The 17863-nt window shown below is 43.6% G+C and overlaps 1 protein-coding gene across 1 annotated transcript in view; it reads right to left on the bottom strand.

The window, feature by feature from the left end:
• Positions 1-3276: 3276 nt before the first annotated feature.
• The window catches only part of LOC120515531 (fibrocystin-L-like), a 146851-nt gene continuing 132264 nt past the window's right edge, over positions 3277-17863 (bottom strand). Inside the window, 6 exon segments of the mRNA XM_039736592.1 lie at positions 3277-3787; positions 4349-4502; positions 6513-6662; positions 9250-9401; positions 14181-14522; positions 16497-16632. Of these exon segments, the coding sequence (XP_039592526.1) occupies positions 3531-3787; positions 4349-4502; positions 6513-6662; positions 9250-9401; positions 14181-14522; positions 16497-16632 (1191 nt within the window). The 3' untranslated portion in view covers positions 3277-3530.

The raw sequence follows: 17863 nt of genomic DNA, 5'->3' as shown, positions 1-17863 counted from the left end.
ACACATCCATTCCGACTCGAAGTATTACTGCCTCGTTGGGAACAGCCCGCCACAGGACTACATCAGTAGTTATACTTACATCTATAAGAGATGTCACACCAGGGCCAAGAAAATGATCAGTGACAGCAAATATTATAGAAAAATATATTCATATAATTGGTCATTTCAAAGTATTAGAAATGTATTATAACCACATAAGAAAAGTAGACGGTGTATTTTATTAAGTATTAAGATATGAGAGTTAGACGTTAAAAAGCTCGCGCCTATATGTTTTGTATAATGTTTTTGTAAGCCACAGGCCACCATTATCTCTCAAAGTTAAAGTCTGGACATGCAGGAGAGTTGAGATGAGATGGACCCCTTGATGAGAAGGGGAATGTAAACTGTTGGGTTTGTAAATAATTGGTAAGCGCTGGGAGAGTTTGACACCCACCCAGCTGAGAGATAATGGTAGATTAATTAGGGGCAGGGAAAGAGAGTAATGGAGTGCTAGAAATCAGATGAGGAAGAATAATGGCTTACTGTAAATGAGAAGAATTGGAATAAAAGTAAAAGGTGCCAATTGCTAGAGGCTCATTGTTCCATCTTAAAGGAGTCTGTATGTGCGCCATACAATAAAGCTGAGTTCTGCAGTCTGTTCTGAAGTCTCCGAGCGCCTTCCTTGGGGGCTGAGGGCGCCCCTGCCATGTCAGCCTACTTCAACAACATCCCAACAGCAGCCAAGTAAGTGAAGTCCGATTCAGAGAGACTGAGGAGGAGCTTCTGTCCACAGTCCATACACATCTGGATGAAGGCATCTCGGGTTACACGATCGCCTGTTGTTAACTCTCTTACATTAAGCTGCTGAAGTTGTTTATGAAGTTATTATTTAGCACATGTTTTATTTATAAAATCATGTCTTATGGTTATTGGCCTTAATATTCTTCTTATAGGGACCATCATTGGTTTCACATTTCACTCCCTATTGTATGTGATAAATACAATTTGATTTGATTTAATTTGATTTCACCAGCGCAGGTAATTTTTTTCCAGATTTGCCACCACCTCCATTTTTTTTTTTGAATTACCAGGACGTCAGGTCATAAGCTTTTGATGAAGATCACGTTCTCCACCTTTGTCATTCTTGCATTTTGTACCCAGCACTTGATGTTCAGCAGATGTTACTGCTCTTCTTCTTCTTCTTCTTATTATTATTATTATTATTCTGGTGTTCTTTGCCATGTCATTGACCTCTGTAATTTGCTTGATACTCAGCAGATATCACCCATCTTCGTTTTACTTTCTCATATATGAAGTATAGAGAAAGTATATTAATCATGAAAAAATTGAACCTCGAGATTTTGATGAATGTTATCGTTTTTTGGAATTATGTCTGTGTGTGAGTATAAATATGAAAACTCAAAAATGCAACAAGATAGATGGATGAAATCTGGCATGTGGTTGTTACACCAAAATTGTAGATCTTATTAACTTTTGGGTCAAATCCATCACCTGGAAGTGGTACTTTACCTGAACACATACTTGAATTCTTTTTTATTCATGCAGATGCAGAGACCGATTTATTCAACTTAACTTAATAATTGTTCAATATATTGCTAGTTTGATTTGATTTGTTGTTGATGGTTCTTTAATGCACATCATATAAAAATATAATCCTTGTCTTGCATATTACACCTCAAATATCCATCGCCATATCTGAGTATATGAGAAAGTCAAGGGGAGACCACTCCTGATTTTTTCTATCTGCCATACCACTTTGTTTGCCTATCACTTTGCCATAAGAAACTCTCAAGAGCAGGTCAATTTGCTGAGGTTGGTGCTACCTCAAATGTGTTGATTCACTAGCACGTCTCATGTCATACGCTTTCAATCAAGACTAAGATCAAGGTGCTAGCTTCAGTACTTTGTGACAGGCCTTACCATTTTCTATAGTATACTAGCTGTGCTACTCATCTAAAACTGGTTGAAATCTAAGTAGTCAACGCAGACCTCAGCGTTAGCACTTGCAGTGCATTGTGCCTGCCCAGTTTGTAAAAGCGGTGCTAATGTTTGTGATGCGCCATCTGTTGGATAGGATTGGGAAAAGCAGTTTCAACTGTGTCACTTATTACACACAGAGAAAGGGGTTTTCAAGCACCCCTTACATTTGTAGTCTGCAGTATCCACACAGCATTGTCAAAAACGCTTCATGCTTTGAAGAAGTACCGCGAGTGAAAAAAATGAAAACTATTAATAAGAACATAGCGAAGTGCGGTGCCAGTGCGGGTGGCTTGTAAGGATCTCAGCTCCTTTCCGTGGCTGATTTTATGGCTCGCTATTGTAACATGTTTCCTTATTCATAACTGTACAGATGCCTCTCTTTTATAGATTTTGATGCCCTCCTGTTTAAATAACACTCACCCAAATCTTCTTGATGTTGCAGACATTACCATAACAATAACTTATAAAAGCAGCACAGCTGTACTCGTGTGTACAATGGACATCTTTTAGGCTCAGGTAAGGTAACACCTCCACTACAAGTACTTCAGGACTAATGTCCCCTTCTTTTTCACCCAATAGACCTGAGGACGAGTCCCACAACAATCTTTAACATCGCTGCCTGTCTTCACCAGGAGGTCTCACCTCCTCTACCATGGGACCCTTTTAAGGACTGATTATGCTGCGAGCCGACATTCACAGATGATCCCACTTCTGATAAAGATGAAGTCCAAGGAGGAGACATTGAAGAAAAGATCTAAAGACTGGAAGAGCCAACAAAGCTCAGGCGTCACAGTGTGAGAGACGTCCGAGTATTCCCCTTGGATTTCACATTCGATTTTATTCTATTTATTTATATTAAATGGGGAGCCTGGACAAACCCCAAATCTTTTCTATAATCGGCAATCCTGGACTTTTTGTGAATAAGCCATTCATACTTATAACTACCAAGAGTGTGGAAGACGGAGAATATGCTGGTGTGACAACCCCATGGGGTGGGCTGGCATGTCGGGGGCTGCTCTTCTAAGTGCTGTTGGGTGGCACGGACTCTTCTAAACATCCAACTGTCTCAGAGCTTACCCTGTCATAGAACAGCCCTGTTACTTCAAATTCAAATTGAAATGTTTTCTGGAAGGATATCTTGTGTTTTACGTCTTGCAATTCCTTTTTTTGTTTTAATTTTTAATAGTCTGCTTGAATTGATTTTGTTTGGCATTCTTGGGTAACGATAAGCCAGCGGGATTTGGACTTGACTGGACTCGTTGTAAATGAATCAGACAAGATTATAATGCGTAAAAATCAGCATAAACAGATTTATTAAAGTGCATTCAGATTCACAAAGCACAAATCATTTTCAGATCAGGAAGAAGAATCAAGTACATTACACAAATGATTAGTGTGCCCATGTGCAGTAAGCATTCACACAAATATAATATTTATCACTAGGCAGGAAGCAAAAATGTATAAAATAATGGATATATTTAAGAAATCATTCAATAACGCCTGCACAGATAAACGATAACGATACGTCTTTCTTAAGTCTGCCAGGCCATTTATCCTTTGAACAACAGGAAGTGGAGCAGACCCAGAAGAGCAGCGATGAACGCGGGCCAGGGTCTCAACGGCGGGCTGGAGCCGCTCAGTGGCAAGCTGGAGCTGCTCAATGGCAAGCTGGAGCCGCTCGGCACTGTGCTGGTCGTGGTGCTCGTTGTGCTGCTGCTGGTTGCCAAAGGGCTCGCAGCATCAGTTGAGAGGGATCTGGACATCGACTTGATGTTGTTCATCGTGAAGACCATTATCACACTCTGTCCTGCAAGAAGAATTTTTAAAATACATTTTGAAAACCAATTGATGCACCAATCTTTGAAAGCTGAAAAAGAAATATTGCATTAAAAATAATTATCGCCTCATTATTATTACTAATATGTATGTTTGTGGCTATGAGGAGCTTTCTATTGGTTTTCACAAGACAAATATGCGAAAGGTGTTAAGTGTCACACCGCAGCTAACTTTTTTTTTCCTCGTGTTTCCTTATGGTGGAGAAGGAGGAGAAAACCCTGGAGGACCACTGAGGTAACGTCTGGTAAGATCAAAGCCCTACCCTTTGATCTACAGGGGATAACGAGTCACAGGTTACGCTTTGTAATCCGTTATCCCCTGCAACTGCTGTTTGTGAAATGTGACATCCTCACGGTACTCATTAAGTGACATGCTCTGTGACTACAAGTCGAGATGTGTGATGCTGACCTCGCTTCATGTGATCTCAAAGGCCCTGCATGTTCCTAGTTCTTTTCCTATGGCATCTTCTCTGTAAAGTGTGTACCCATCAACATGACAGCTTAGTGGCTGTGGTATTACAAGAGACACCTGCCTTTGACTGTGAGGAAAAGGTCCGTGTAGTTTGCCCAGCAATTTGAAAATGAGATTGTGGTGTTCCCTTCGAGACCAGTAATGTCCTGGTTACTTTGGTTTCTCAAGGTTGCTGTCAGGACAAAGGACGTCACTCCGACAGACACACAGGCACCCTGGAAAACAAAGAGAGAGCAATCAGGCTTCTATTGTCTTTTTTTTTTTAAATAAAGTTTCAAAATGTATGCAATACAATAAATAAGAGTCTAAACAAGCATTCAGATACACAGCGTTATAAAGGTCTCACTATAAAATATAGTAACCTTCACAAAGTCTTCAGTCCCCCTCACTTTTGTCACATTTTATTATGTTGCAACCTTGTGCCAAAATCGTTTCAATTCATTTTTTTTTTCATCAAGAAACACTCAACACCCCGTATTGACGAATCAAAAACAGGATTTTAGGAATCTATGCAAATTTATGAAAAATACAAACTGAAAATATCCCATTGATGCCAGTAATGAAACCCTTTGCTTTGGCTCAGGTGCACTCCATTCGACTGATCATCATTGAGATGTTTGGAGTCCACCTGTGGCTAATTCTAATGATTGGACTGGCCAGGAAAGGCCCATAGCTGTCTGTAGAAGGTCCTACAGCTAGAATGTTAAAACAATTTGGACAAGAACCGGCCATTCAGCCTCACAAAACACTCCAGTCCTGTACACTTAATTCTTCTCAAATAGCATCAAGTCGAGTTTTGAAGGTCCCTAAAGTTCTGCTGTCCACCACACTACTTGGTCATGTATTCCATGTGTCTATGGTTCCTGTGTGAAGAAAACCCTCCTAAAGTTTGTGAAATTTACCCTTAAAATGTGTCCAGCTGTGTCCCTGTGTTCTTGATGAACTCATTTCACCAAGTTGTGTGCTCGAAACAACTGCCTGCAGATCTTAGAGACAGGACTGTGTCGAGGCACGGATCTGGTGAAGGTGGTGGAATTAATAAGGTTTTGCAGCATTAAAGACTTCCAAGAGGACAAAAATCTCCTTTAATTCTTAAATAGAAGAACCACAGTTCATCCCACAGCTGGCCACCCAGCCAAACTCAGCAATCATGGGAGAAGAACCTGAAGGTAACTCTGGATGAGCTTCACAGAATCTGTGGTGTGATGGAAAAAAACGTCCAGAAGGACAATCACCACTGCAGCCCTCCACCAATCTGGGATTTATGACGACAAATGAAAACCCAATTGGAGCTTACAAGAAGGCACCTAAAGGACTGTGAGAAACAAGTCTCCGTGGTCTGATGAAACCAGGATTGACCCATCTGGCCTCAGTTTAGGCATCACGTCTGGAGGAAACTGGGCACTGCTCATCACCTACATAATACCATTCCAATAGTGAAGCACAGTGGAGGTCGTAACAGAGACTGGGGAACTAGATGAGGCTGAGGAAAATCGGAATGCAGCAAAGTACAGGTGTCCTTAATGAAAACAGACGTAGCTGAAGGTTCACCTTACAGGAGGACAAAGCAAAGACAACAAGCAATGGCTTATGGACAACTTTGTGAATACTCTTGAGTGGCCAAGCCAGAGACCAAACCTGAACCAAATCAAACATCGTCAAACTAACCTGAAAACAGCTGTCCACTGAGGGTCTCCATTCAGACTGACAGACTTTGAGGGAATTTGCAGAGAAGAATGGCAGAAAATCCCTAAATCCAGGTGTGTGAAACGTGTTGCATCAAACCCAAGAAGACTACAGGCTGGAATGGCTGTCAAAGGGGCTTCGAGTGAGTACTGAGTTAAAGGTCTGAATACTTGAGTCAATGGGATATTCCAGTTTTAAATTTTTTCTACAATATCTAAATTAATCCTGTTTGGGAGTGACCACGAATGGGCCGGTCATGGACTGGTGCTCCATCCAAGTTTGGTTCCGGCCTTGCACTCAATACTGTCAGGACAGAATTAGAATTGGAGTCAAGGTGTCTTTCATGGCTATCTCTCTATCTATTATATAGTGCCATTCATTTTAATCAGTCTGTATGCATATAGTATAGTACCTTTCACATCTATCTATCTATCTATCTATCATGCCACTCACAATCCTACTTTCATTTTTATTGTTCTTGCCAATTCAAATCAGCCTTGTTTGTTTTCTTCCTGACTCTCAGGCGTGACTTGTCTTACTTTCTGGTCCACGGCCATAATGGATGGCTGCTGAATCAGTAGACCTCCTTGCTGTCCCACGATCGGCTCCTTGACAATCACCAGACTGGTCACAGTCGACACATAACTTGTATTTGAATTGTCTCTTGTCGTCACTGGAGCAGATGCCATCTAGAAAAACAATAAAAAAAAACGAAGTCACATAGAAGTACTTGACTTCAAAGTGAAAGCCGCCAGCCATATTTATGTTCACCTCTGTGCCAGTCATTCACATGAAGTAATAAAGAGTTTCAGAAATGCACAACAAACTTAACAAGCGGGCTTGGGTTGGTCTGACTAGAAGCAGACACCGTCGATGATTAATAATGAAACATTAATGTCCTCCGGCTGTGACGATGTGGGTTCTGGCTCCGCACTCCCATTGCTGTTGGAAGCACTTGAACCCAACACCGTCGATAATGTAACCGAGTGAGCTAGTCAATGGAGGCAAATTACTGAGCAAGGGGAAGGTAAAAAGTGCAAAAGTGCTTTTATTTAAAACTGTCCATCAAAGCAAAACAGTGTTCCAATAAATAGTGCAGTTCATTCAATATCAATAGAAAAAACAATCCTTTAAAAACCAGAGGTTAAAATCTTCTTATGGAAGCAGTCTTAAAAAAACAACAAACAAATCCGGTGCATCGTTTATTAGCGTCTCACCTGCTTATCCCGTATGGGCCAAGCAGCAGGCAAGACGCTCTCTGCAGCTGCCCTCCTCTACACTTTTACGAGACTGGAGACCTCCCGATCCCTGGCTCTGGTATGGCACTCATCCCAGTCCCCGAGACTTGATGTCCACCAATGACCAGGACGCACACATTGGGGACTCCACCACCAAGCCTCCCGACTTCCGCTGCCTTTCCGCGGCTTCTCTGCGGCCCGTCGCTTTCACCTGATCACTCCCACTACATGGTCGCTCAGCGGGAGCAACCTCAACTCAAGCGCCTGGGTGTCGGCCTAACACCCAGCTTCCTTGCAGCTGCCCATGAGCGCTCGATCGCGCGCTCACCACACGCACGCTAAACGTGTCTGTCTCTCCTGCACCGCATGCTTCCTCGCTCCCTGTAACCTCCGTCCTCTTTCCTTACCTTTTTCTCTCCGATCGTTTCTTACACCTCCCCGCAAAACCGACTCGCGCTTCTTTTTAAAACGGCTGTAGCATTAGCCACGGGAGCAATCACGAATGTGGGCAGTTCCTCACCTGTGCACACGGCGAGAAACGTCCACATCGACGACTGCCCCGCGGCTCGCTACAACATCGCCCACGAAGCCGCCTCGGTGCGGTGATTATCTATTTAAAATGAATGGCCTTTTCTCAACGAGCTGTGGACCCATAACACCACACCGGCTTGGTGCCGTTTATTGCCACAAAGGATTGCATGGCGTGTTTCAGGCCCTGCCTGCGTCTGGTGCCCGGTTTGTATTCTGGTTAAGCACATGCAGGGATGCCAAACTCAGATCATGGGGGGCAGAGGTGGCTGTAGGTTTTTGTTCCAGCCACTTTCTTGATGGGTGACCGACTCCTTCTGTTGCTTCAATTTGAATCATCTGACCTTCTAAGATTGAGATCTTTTCATTTTTCTCCTTAACCAGCAGCTAAACACTAATGAGGTGCAAAGCGAGGCGACTGATGTCCTGCTTAGCTGACCTCATTCACCCCCATGTGTGACTTCCTATTGCTGCAAGTGAAACGTTCTTCATTTGCCTTCATTTTCATTGGCTTGACTTTTCATTATACAAAGTGAAGTTCTAGGAAGAAGTGGTCAGCTCTGCACAACAAAACATCTGAATGGTGCAAAATCAGCCGTCTCGGAAGCTTTTTGGTAAAACTGAATGCGAACATAAATAAGCCTCAGAATGAAATAGCAGCTTTCATTAACAGCAGGATTTAACTTCTCAGTATGGAACAGTTGGAGCAAAAATGGTGTTGAGACCCCTGAGTCAGCCGGTCATCTGTTGTCCCACGTTGTCTCTTTTTGCCGTTTGGACATTGGCGAAGAAACAATGAAGGATTCTGAATTTGAGAAGCAACATCATTAAAATGAGGGTAAAAGAAGGACATTTCACTAGCAGCAAAAGAAGGTCACAAAGTAAGCCCTTTGAGACCCCTGGCTTAGCAGATATGAAAATGGACTGGAACACCACAAAGCCACGGATTTACATTTTTGGCCTGTTCACATTTTACTAAACATCTAACTCTTTCTGTACTCCAAAATGTAAAATTGATCTCTTTTAATTCTTTGCCTCTTTCTCAAGGTACACTGAGACAAAAGTTGAGCTTACTTCCTGTGCACATCTCACCCACTTTGAGTCTATGCAGTGCCACACACGTGTGCATACGAGGGGGGCATCTTCTGGGCTTCTACACTACCGGTAATTCCACATCGGACCACAGGTTGGTGCTGTCACTCACATCTTTCCCTCTTGTGTCCCCTGGTCTGTCAGTTGCAGGCTGGAGAGCCGGTGGTGTCACTGCGGAAGTCCCGTCACCTGCATTTTGGACCTAAATAAACCCACAAGCCAGCCAGAAGCTGGCAGTCACAGCAGAATTGCGTCTGCACAACACGTTTCATCCAGGCAGTGGTGCCTCAAACCTTCTCACATCTCCTTTGGCTTTCTTAAAATGTGTATTAGAGAAAAAAAAAAAAAACAAAAAACCCCTCTGCAACTGCCTTTGTTTTCCAGTTATAAAAGGGGGTTTATTGTGATCATCACCTACCTCAGCCCATGCAGGGTCACCTGGACTTGGTTGTGGCTTTACGATGCCAACAGATGTGACGTTAACCCCAACTGCTGCACTGAGGTTTCCAGCAATGGCTAGCTGTCCAATGGTATCCGCAATCTTTACCAGATCCTGAACTTGTAGCTGCCCTACATGACAAAAAAAGGATGAAATGGTGAAAATACGTTTGTGTGGTCTCGAGGAATTACTGCCAGCAAAATGATGTGAGCAAGAGATAAAAACTGGCACTTTACAAGCTGCATTGTCAACGAACTGAACCGTGAGAAAAACAGTAAACATTCTAATCAGCATAGAACAGAAAAAGGGCGAAAACCAAGAGTCAATATGACCACGATGCCAAAACCACAACGTATACCAAAGATCGTAGTCAAAAAGAATATCAAGGATTCAAGATCAAAAAACACTAAAAAGACACACAGAAAAAATGTGCTGTTTTTGATACCCAAATCATGGATGGATAGTGAGGGGAGCATTGCACCGGGATTTAAATGACAACAGCCATTGTGATGAGCGGAACCTCCAGGACACCTCCCAGCAACCAAGAGACTCGCCTGTCAATCAAGTAAGCTTTGGGGGGTGGGAGGGGGTCTCTCACAGGTACTGGTTTGGATTGTCACGGTGGGAAGAGAAAGGGTAAAATTCAGCCACTGACATGCTTTCCATCTCCTCTGGACTGTAGGAGGAGGAGCCACTGCAAGACGAGTGACCTGACCTCTGGCCCCGCCTCTTCTGACCCCCCGGATATATAAATCACTGCTCATCCAGAAGTCAGCATTCATTCTGGGACCTGCTTTAGAAGAGGATGGAGCTTCGACTCTGAAGAATTATTTTCACAGGATCGAGTATGACAATAATAATATTATGATTTTGATTTGATTGATTTCCAGTTTGGGACATTAAACAGGGTGTCCGGACACAGGACAGCACAACTCTTTTCAGGTAGTTGTTTTTTTGTTTTTTTACATCTCATAGTGTTCTATAAAGATTGAATCTGTGTCACACAAATGAAAAAATATCACCATTGAGCAGCAGTATAAATAAACATGTAGCTCTGCCTCTAACCTGCCAGCCTAGCAGGTAGCTTACAGTGATGGTGACAACGCAGTTACAGTCCTAACTTAACTTTGAAATGGAAGTATATTGATTACCTTTAAACATTTACCAATTTGATTTCTGTTTACTGTACCTTTGCCAACATATGAAAACAACACAATACTACCAACCAATCAATGCACAACTTTAGAGTTTTTCTGCCCAAAGACTAACTAGGCAGAACTATTTTTAGTGTGCCAAGTGTGAATGTGAAGAGGACACTCACCCAGGTCATACGTGGTAACGATACTTGTGAAATTTAAATGTAAGCTAATTTGAGAGATGCTTATACTTTTAATTCAATCAGACTTTAGCAGTGTCCTCCATGTCAAGAGCTGCAGAACTGAATTAATCATTTAATTTTATTTTGTTACCGCGTTTTCCTAAGCTATGCCAGTTTCTTCTTCTTCTTCTTCTTCTTTTGGTTGCTCCAATTAGTGGTCTCCGCAGTGGATCATCTGGTTCTGTATCTTCCTGTCCTCTGCATCTTGCTCTGTGACACCCATCACCTGCATGTCTTCTCTCACCACATCTATAAACCTCCTCTTAAGTCTTCCTCTTTTGCTTTTTCGTGGTAGCTCTATCCTTAGCATTCTTCTCCCAATATACTCAGCATCTCTCCTCTGCACATATCCAAACCAACACAATCTCGCCTCTCTGACTTTGTCTCCCAACCATCCTACTTGAGCTCACCCTCTAAGGTCCTCCTTTCTAATCTGTCTGTCCATCCTCGTCTGGGAGTGGAGGATTGTGATTTATTGTATTGTTATTGAAGAATAGTGGAGTAGTGGTGCTTTGTGCACAATTATTATTATAATAAATAATTATTGGACTTTTTATCTGGTTTCTGACGTGTGGTCTGAGGGTACAAGGGTGCGAGGAAAACCCTAATCTGTCACACCATCAACATCCTCAGAGCAGACATCACATCTGTGGTGCTCTTTCTTGGCATGAAACCACCCTGCTGCTCACTAATCATCACCTCACTTCTTAACTGAGCTTCCACTACTCTTTCCTATAACTTCATGCTGTGGCTCCTCAGTTTTATCCCCCTCTAGTTACTGCAGTCCTGCACATTCACCTTATTCTTAAATATCGGCACCAGTCCATTTCTTCTCCACTCCTCAGGCATCCTCTCACTTTCCAAGATTCCATTAAAGTATCTGGTTATAAACTCCACTGCAATCTATTCTAAACACCTCCATGCATCAACAGGTATGTCATCTGGACCAACGGCCTTTCCATTTCTCATCCTCTTCATAGCTGTCCTTACTTCCTCCTTGCTAATCCATTGCACTTCCTGATTCACTATCTCCACATCATCCAACCTCTTCTCTCTCATTCTCTTCATTCATCAGCCTCTAAAAGAACTCTTTCCATCTGCTCAACACACTCTCCTCTCTTGTGAGTACGTTTCCATCTTTATCCTTTATCACCCTAACCTGCTGCTCATCTTTCCCAGCTCGGCCCCTCTGTAGCCCACTGGTCGGTCCTTTTCTCCCTCCTTAGTGTCCAACCTCTCATACAACTCATCATACGCCTTTTCTTTACCCTTTGCCACCTCTCTCTTCACCTTGTGCCTTATCTCCTTGTACTCTTGTCTACTTTCTGCATCTCTCTGACTATCCCACTTCTTCTTTTTCATCCTCTTCCTCTCTATACTCTCCTGTACTTCCTCATTCCACCAGCAGGTTTCCTTTTCCTCCTTCCTCTGTCCAGATGTCACACCAAGCACCCTTCTTGCTGTCACTCTTACTACTTCTGCTGTAGCTGCCCAGCTGTCTGGTGACTCTTCACTGCCATCCAGTGCAAGTCTCACCTTCTCTCTAAACTCCACCTTGCAGTCTTCCTTTTGCAACTTCTACCATTTGATCCTTGGCTCTGCCCTCAAACTCTTCCTCTTCTTGATCTCCAATGTCATACTACAGACCACCATCCAATGCCGCTTAACTACACTTTCCCCTGCCACCACTTTGCAGTCTTCGGTCTCCTTCCAATCGACTCTTCTGCATAGGATGTAATTTACCTGTGTGCATCTTCCTCCACTCTTGTACGTCACCATATGTTCCTCCCTCTTCTTCAAATACGTATTCACCACAGCCATGTCCATCCTTTTGGCAAAATCCACTATCATCTGACCTTCTTCATTCCTCTCCTTGGCGCCATACCTACCCATCACCTCCTCGTCTCCACTGTTCCCTTCACCAACATGCCCATTGAAATCTGCTCCAATCACCACTTTCTGTCCTTTAGGTACACTGTTCATCACTTCATCCAACTCACTCTAAAAATCTTCTTTCTCACCCATTACACGCCCAACTTGCGGTGCATATGCACTAACAACATTCCTCATCACACCTCCATTGTCCTGCTTCATAATCCTCACTCTGTCTGACACTCTTTTTCACCTCCAAAACACTCTTGACATGATGTTCCTTCAGAATAACTCCTACTCCATTTCTCCTCCTATCCACACCATGATAGAACAATTTGAATCCCCCTCTGATCCCCCTAACATTACTCCCCTTCCATTTAGTCTCACAATATATCAACCACCCTTCTCTCCATTATATCTGCTAACTCTCTCCCCTTACCAGTCATACTGCCAACATTCAAAGTTCCTACCCTCAGTTCCACTCTCTTTACCTTCCTTCTCTCCTCCTACATGTCTCTCTCCTCTTTTTCTCCTTCTTCGGCCAACAGTAGCCCAATTTCCACCAGCACCCTGTTGGCTAACAGTACTGGTGGCAGTCATTGTTAACCCAGGGCTTGACCGATCCAGTATGGAAATTTGTATTGTTGTCTGCATATTGATTTAGCAAAACTTTTCACTGGATGCCCCTCCTGACGTAACCCTCCCCATTTATCCGGTCTTGGAACTGGCATGAAGAAACACACTGGTTTGTGCATCCCCTGTGGCTGGGTTCCTAAGCTATGCTAATTTTACTGCTGGATTATTATACACTAGCTGTCCTAGCCATCTAGAACAGGTTGTAAGATAAGCAATAAATCGAGACCCCAGCATTAAGTTTTCAACGTGCCATGTAATGCATATGTCTCTGTTGTGTGGGATTTGTGACGCTTCATCTGTTGGAAAGACAAATACAATGTATTTTATTACTAAAAATGTTTGTGATGTGCCATCTTTTGGAATAACAGAGACACAGCAACTGGACTGACACACTGACAGATGCACTGACACTCAGTCTTTTATTTGGTGGATGTTGTAGAGCTTTTTGTTTACCAGCTTTGTTATATAAGTTGGAGACGGTGACACAGAAGACAGAGCTGGAGGTGGCAGAGTTAAAGATGTTAAGATTTGCATTGGGTGAGATGAAGATGGATAGGATTAGAAACGAGGACATTAGAGGGTCAGCTGAAGTTGGACGGTTGGGAGACAAAGTCAGAGAGGCGAGATTGTGCTGGTTTGGACATGTGCAGAGGAGAGATGCTGGGTATATTGGGATAAGGGTGCTAAGGATAGAGCTGGCAGTAAAAGGAGAAGAGGAAGGCCTAAGAGAAGGTTTATGGATGTGGTGAGAGAGGACATAAATGTGGTGGGTGTGACAGAGCAAGATGATGAGGACAGAAAGATATGGAAGATGATCTGCTGTGGCCACCCCTAACTGGAGCAGCCGAAAGAAGAAGAAGAATTTTTAATGATGACTTTCCAAGTTTGTTTGAAAGAATGAATTGACTTTTTTTTAAGACCTCGGCTTGCATTTCTCTCACACCTAGCATAGAAATTTTAATTGTCTCCTTGCAGTGTCTCCTTACAGCCATAATGAAGACCCCCTGAGAACCCCTCCACATACCTGCAGCTGGTGTCTGAGTGACCTGTTGACTCGGCGGCTCTGCTATCTGCACCTCCACGTTCATCCCAGCTTCACGCTTTCTCCGGCTGCTCGCTCGGACTATTTTGGTGATGCGTATCTTGGTTGCAGGGATCTTCAGGAAGGCAGCTAAGTTTTTGATGAGGTTTGGACCAAAAAATTCATCAACAGTCATGAAGGGCATATTGAATGAAATGAACAGAAGTGGTGACGTGCGGACCACAATGGGAGTCGAGCCTCGGACTAAAATATTTAGCATTTTGTAGTCGCTGTCAAAGTAATTCGATCCAAAAATCGTGGAATTCATTTGAGGAACAAACTGATCTGAAAAAAAAAAAGCAAAGGCGCAGTTAATGTCACTGAATCACGTGTGACGGTCATGGAGAGTTACAGGTGAAAACACACATAAAACTGGCATGGAGGTTATAAGGATGTAAAGAGTTCACAAGAGCATAAAAACACATCTGTTGAGGATGGAGTCGTCACCCCAAACATTTTATAAAAGTTACAAAATCCTTTTGTGATGTACTGACACTTCTTTCATGCCTAGGATTTTGTGCCACCCGACTCCAGCCAGCAGTGTAAATGCCCTGAATGTCCTCCACACGTGGGGCACAGCCCTGATACATCACCTTGTCTGCAGATGACGGTGACGAAGAAGTCAACCGTGGCAGCACCAGGTCATGTTTGAATAGGATGGCAGTGCATGATGGGGCACACTCACACACGTAGCTTTCTCTGAGTATTCCAGGTTCTTCCAAAGTTTAGCCTGTGAAGTTTCACTTAAGTGGTGACTCTGAATTGTTCTGGTGAAAATTCACGTGTACCGTGAGATGGACTGGCCTCCCATTCAGGGATGGCTCTTCCCTTGGATTAGATCGACTTCATTAATTTGGCATGGACACACAGGACAAATAATACTGTACAGTCACTCAAAAGATAGATGTGTATTGTGTGGAAACAGCAAATCAAATAGTGTAAGTATTTAGTCTGTGGCATCATGAAGGAGCACTGATTTGCCTGACAGTGAAGACCCCCAGAAGCGCTTCTTAGCACACTGTGGAGGTCTGAGCCCATAGCTAAAAGTGCACCAAGAAGATGCCCCTGGGACGGGATTTTTCATGACGGCATTCGCTTTTGCCACCATCCTGTTTTCCACTACAGCTTCCAGTGTGTCCAGGGTTAGCCCTGTGATCGAGCAGGCTTTCCAGATAAGTTTGTGTTGTTTGATCTTAGGAGACTACCACGTAAAACAACACACTGGCTACTATGGACTGGTAAAACATCAGCAGCAGCTTGCTGCATACATCAAAAGATGTAAGTCTCCTCAGGAAGTCCAGTCAGCTCTGGATCATCTTGAACTGTGCCAGTCCAGTTTGCTGTTTCTGTGAAGCCCCTGTTCTTGTAAAGCTCTTCACCATTTCAGTGTCCTCCCTCGGAATGATGATTGATCACAGAGACCAGCTGCTCCACATCAGCTGGTTCACCCTGCGTCACAAGTCATCCACAAACCTCCTGAACTCCAACTTGTCTCAATTTTTAATACAGCTTATGATGGAGGAATTTCTGTTAAGTGGCAAGCACTGGTATTGTGCGGGAAGTCTGTTGTGTAGAGGGTACAGAAGAAGGCAGACAGGGCAGTTCCTTGAGGTGGTCCAATGTTACACACCACCATTTCTGACACACAACTCCCTGAGCCTCACAATCTGCTGTCTTTTGGTCAGGTTGTCCATGATCCAGGAGATTGTGGGGGCATCAAGATGCATTGCCTTGGAACTTTTTTTCCCCAGTCGATAAGCAGATTGGTGTTAAAGGCACTGGAAACATCAAAGAACTTGAGCTTGACCGTGGTGCCGGCTTTGTCCAAGTGAGAGTTGGCACTGTGGAGATCAGAGGGTCCTCCACATCTGTCTGTGTCTGACAGGCAAACTGTTCTGAAGACAGGGGTCAGAGCTGTTTTAGGACCAGCCTCTCAGAGGTCTTCATGATGCATGAATTTAGAGCAAGTGGTCTGATGTCCTTTCTTTGTCATTGATGCCACACATGATGTTTTTCACAGCTGAGGAGCCTTCTATAAAACTCAGGGAACTGGAGAGCTCTTGTGACTGGTAATATGAAGATGGGTTGTGGAATTATAAAGGTTAGTCAGATGGATATGGTAGCCAGTCCTGAAGCCCACCATTGCCCTTTTCATACTGCATCTCCCCATCTTGTTCCTTGTGACGTGGCAGTATGGATGTGAATAATGATAGTCAATCACACTAACAATATTAAATGAGAGGACAATGTGACACCTACCAGGATAAGTCGGGGAGCTGAGAGTGTAATCAGAGTGATCGCTGTTCCATACTGCATTTGTCGGAGCAACCAGTAGATCATTGGCATAAACGTCTAAGCGCTGAGGATTCGAGTAAAATATTGCTACACGCACAGCCTGAAAATAAAAAAGAATTTCCAAAATATAATTATACTGCTTGGTGACAATATTCATGCTTTCCATTTCATTGGCATGGCGATGCCAGGAGAAGATAAACCCGCAATTGTGAGAAGGACACCAGAGTGATCACTGTGCACTTCCATCAAGAGCAACAGAATAAAAACTCCACATGCCAGTGTAGGTGGGCATCAGACACCATGGAGTGGTCTACCATAAAAGTACATGTGGGTCTCTGAAAGTAAGCAGCTGAAGACACCAGAAAACTTGAGAGGGGGAGAGAAAAGGAGAAAAAAGTCAACTTTCAGACCCAGGAACTGACAGCAAAGGCTTTCCTGGGGGAAGGTGGGACTCTAATGGGATAACTGAGCCCAGAAGCCACCAAAGATCCCTGGTCCTTTCACAGAGAGGGGGCTTCTAAAGGTGATGATGTATGGGTGGTCCTGAACTTATAATGCAGGAGTCGCCTCTCTACAGAAGTGACCTGTGCAGCTTTATGATGCTTCATCTGAGAGCCTCTGCATATCTGGTGGGGTGGCATCGGTCTGTAATATTAACTAGATCCTATATTTTTTATTAAGTTGTGCCTTATATTTCAAAGCAAAATGTAGAAAATTTTACAAACACTTGGACTCGATGAGGAGTGATCAAAACATCTGAGGCCTGAACCTGAAAGGGCTGCTTCATGGTGCTGATATTATAAGTGGGTGGTCCAAGATGAGCTCCTGTGTACTAAAACAAGTGAATTACAAACTAATTCTAGCACTTATTGGTTTATCGTGTTCTGAAAATAGGAATCTACTCAATGCCAATAAAAATGAAGCAGGACAAAAGAGGACAATAGGAATAGGACCCTCAGGTCTTAGCTCCGGTTTCTTCCAGGGGGCTCTGAAGACCAACACTTGGACACTGGCTTATGCCACCATTCCACCTCTGCACATATTGAATGGACATGCAGGAGTGGCACAGAATCACCGTCTGGGCTCATCTGAGGTGTGTAATACCACGCTGAGATAAGAGGGGCTGCAGGCTACTAATTATGTCCTCATCTCGTCCCTCCACAACACCAAGAAGTTTGCGCAGTGAGGGCAGCTGACTTCCAGTCCACCACCTATAAGCCTTAAGGTGTCATTCTGTGACCAGAACATCCTGCAGGACGGAGCTCCGTCCTCTTGACCTGTGTTTGCAGAATGCATCGTTTAAGTCCTCAGACGCAACCTGAGCTGATTTC

The sequence above is a fragment of the Polypterus senegalus genome, chromosome 15, assembly GCF_016835505.1.
Source record: "Polypterus senegalus isolate Bchr_013 chromosome 15, ASM1683550v1, whole genome shotgun sequence".
NCBI classification, from domain to species: domain Eukaryota; kingdom Metazoa; phylum Chordata; class Cladistia; order Polypteriformes; family Polypteridae; genus Polypterus; species Polypterus senegalus.
The sequence above is the reverse complement of the archived record's forward strand: the minus strand, read 5'-3'. Positions and strand labels throughout refer to the sequence as shown.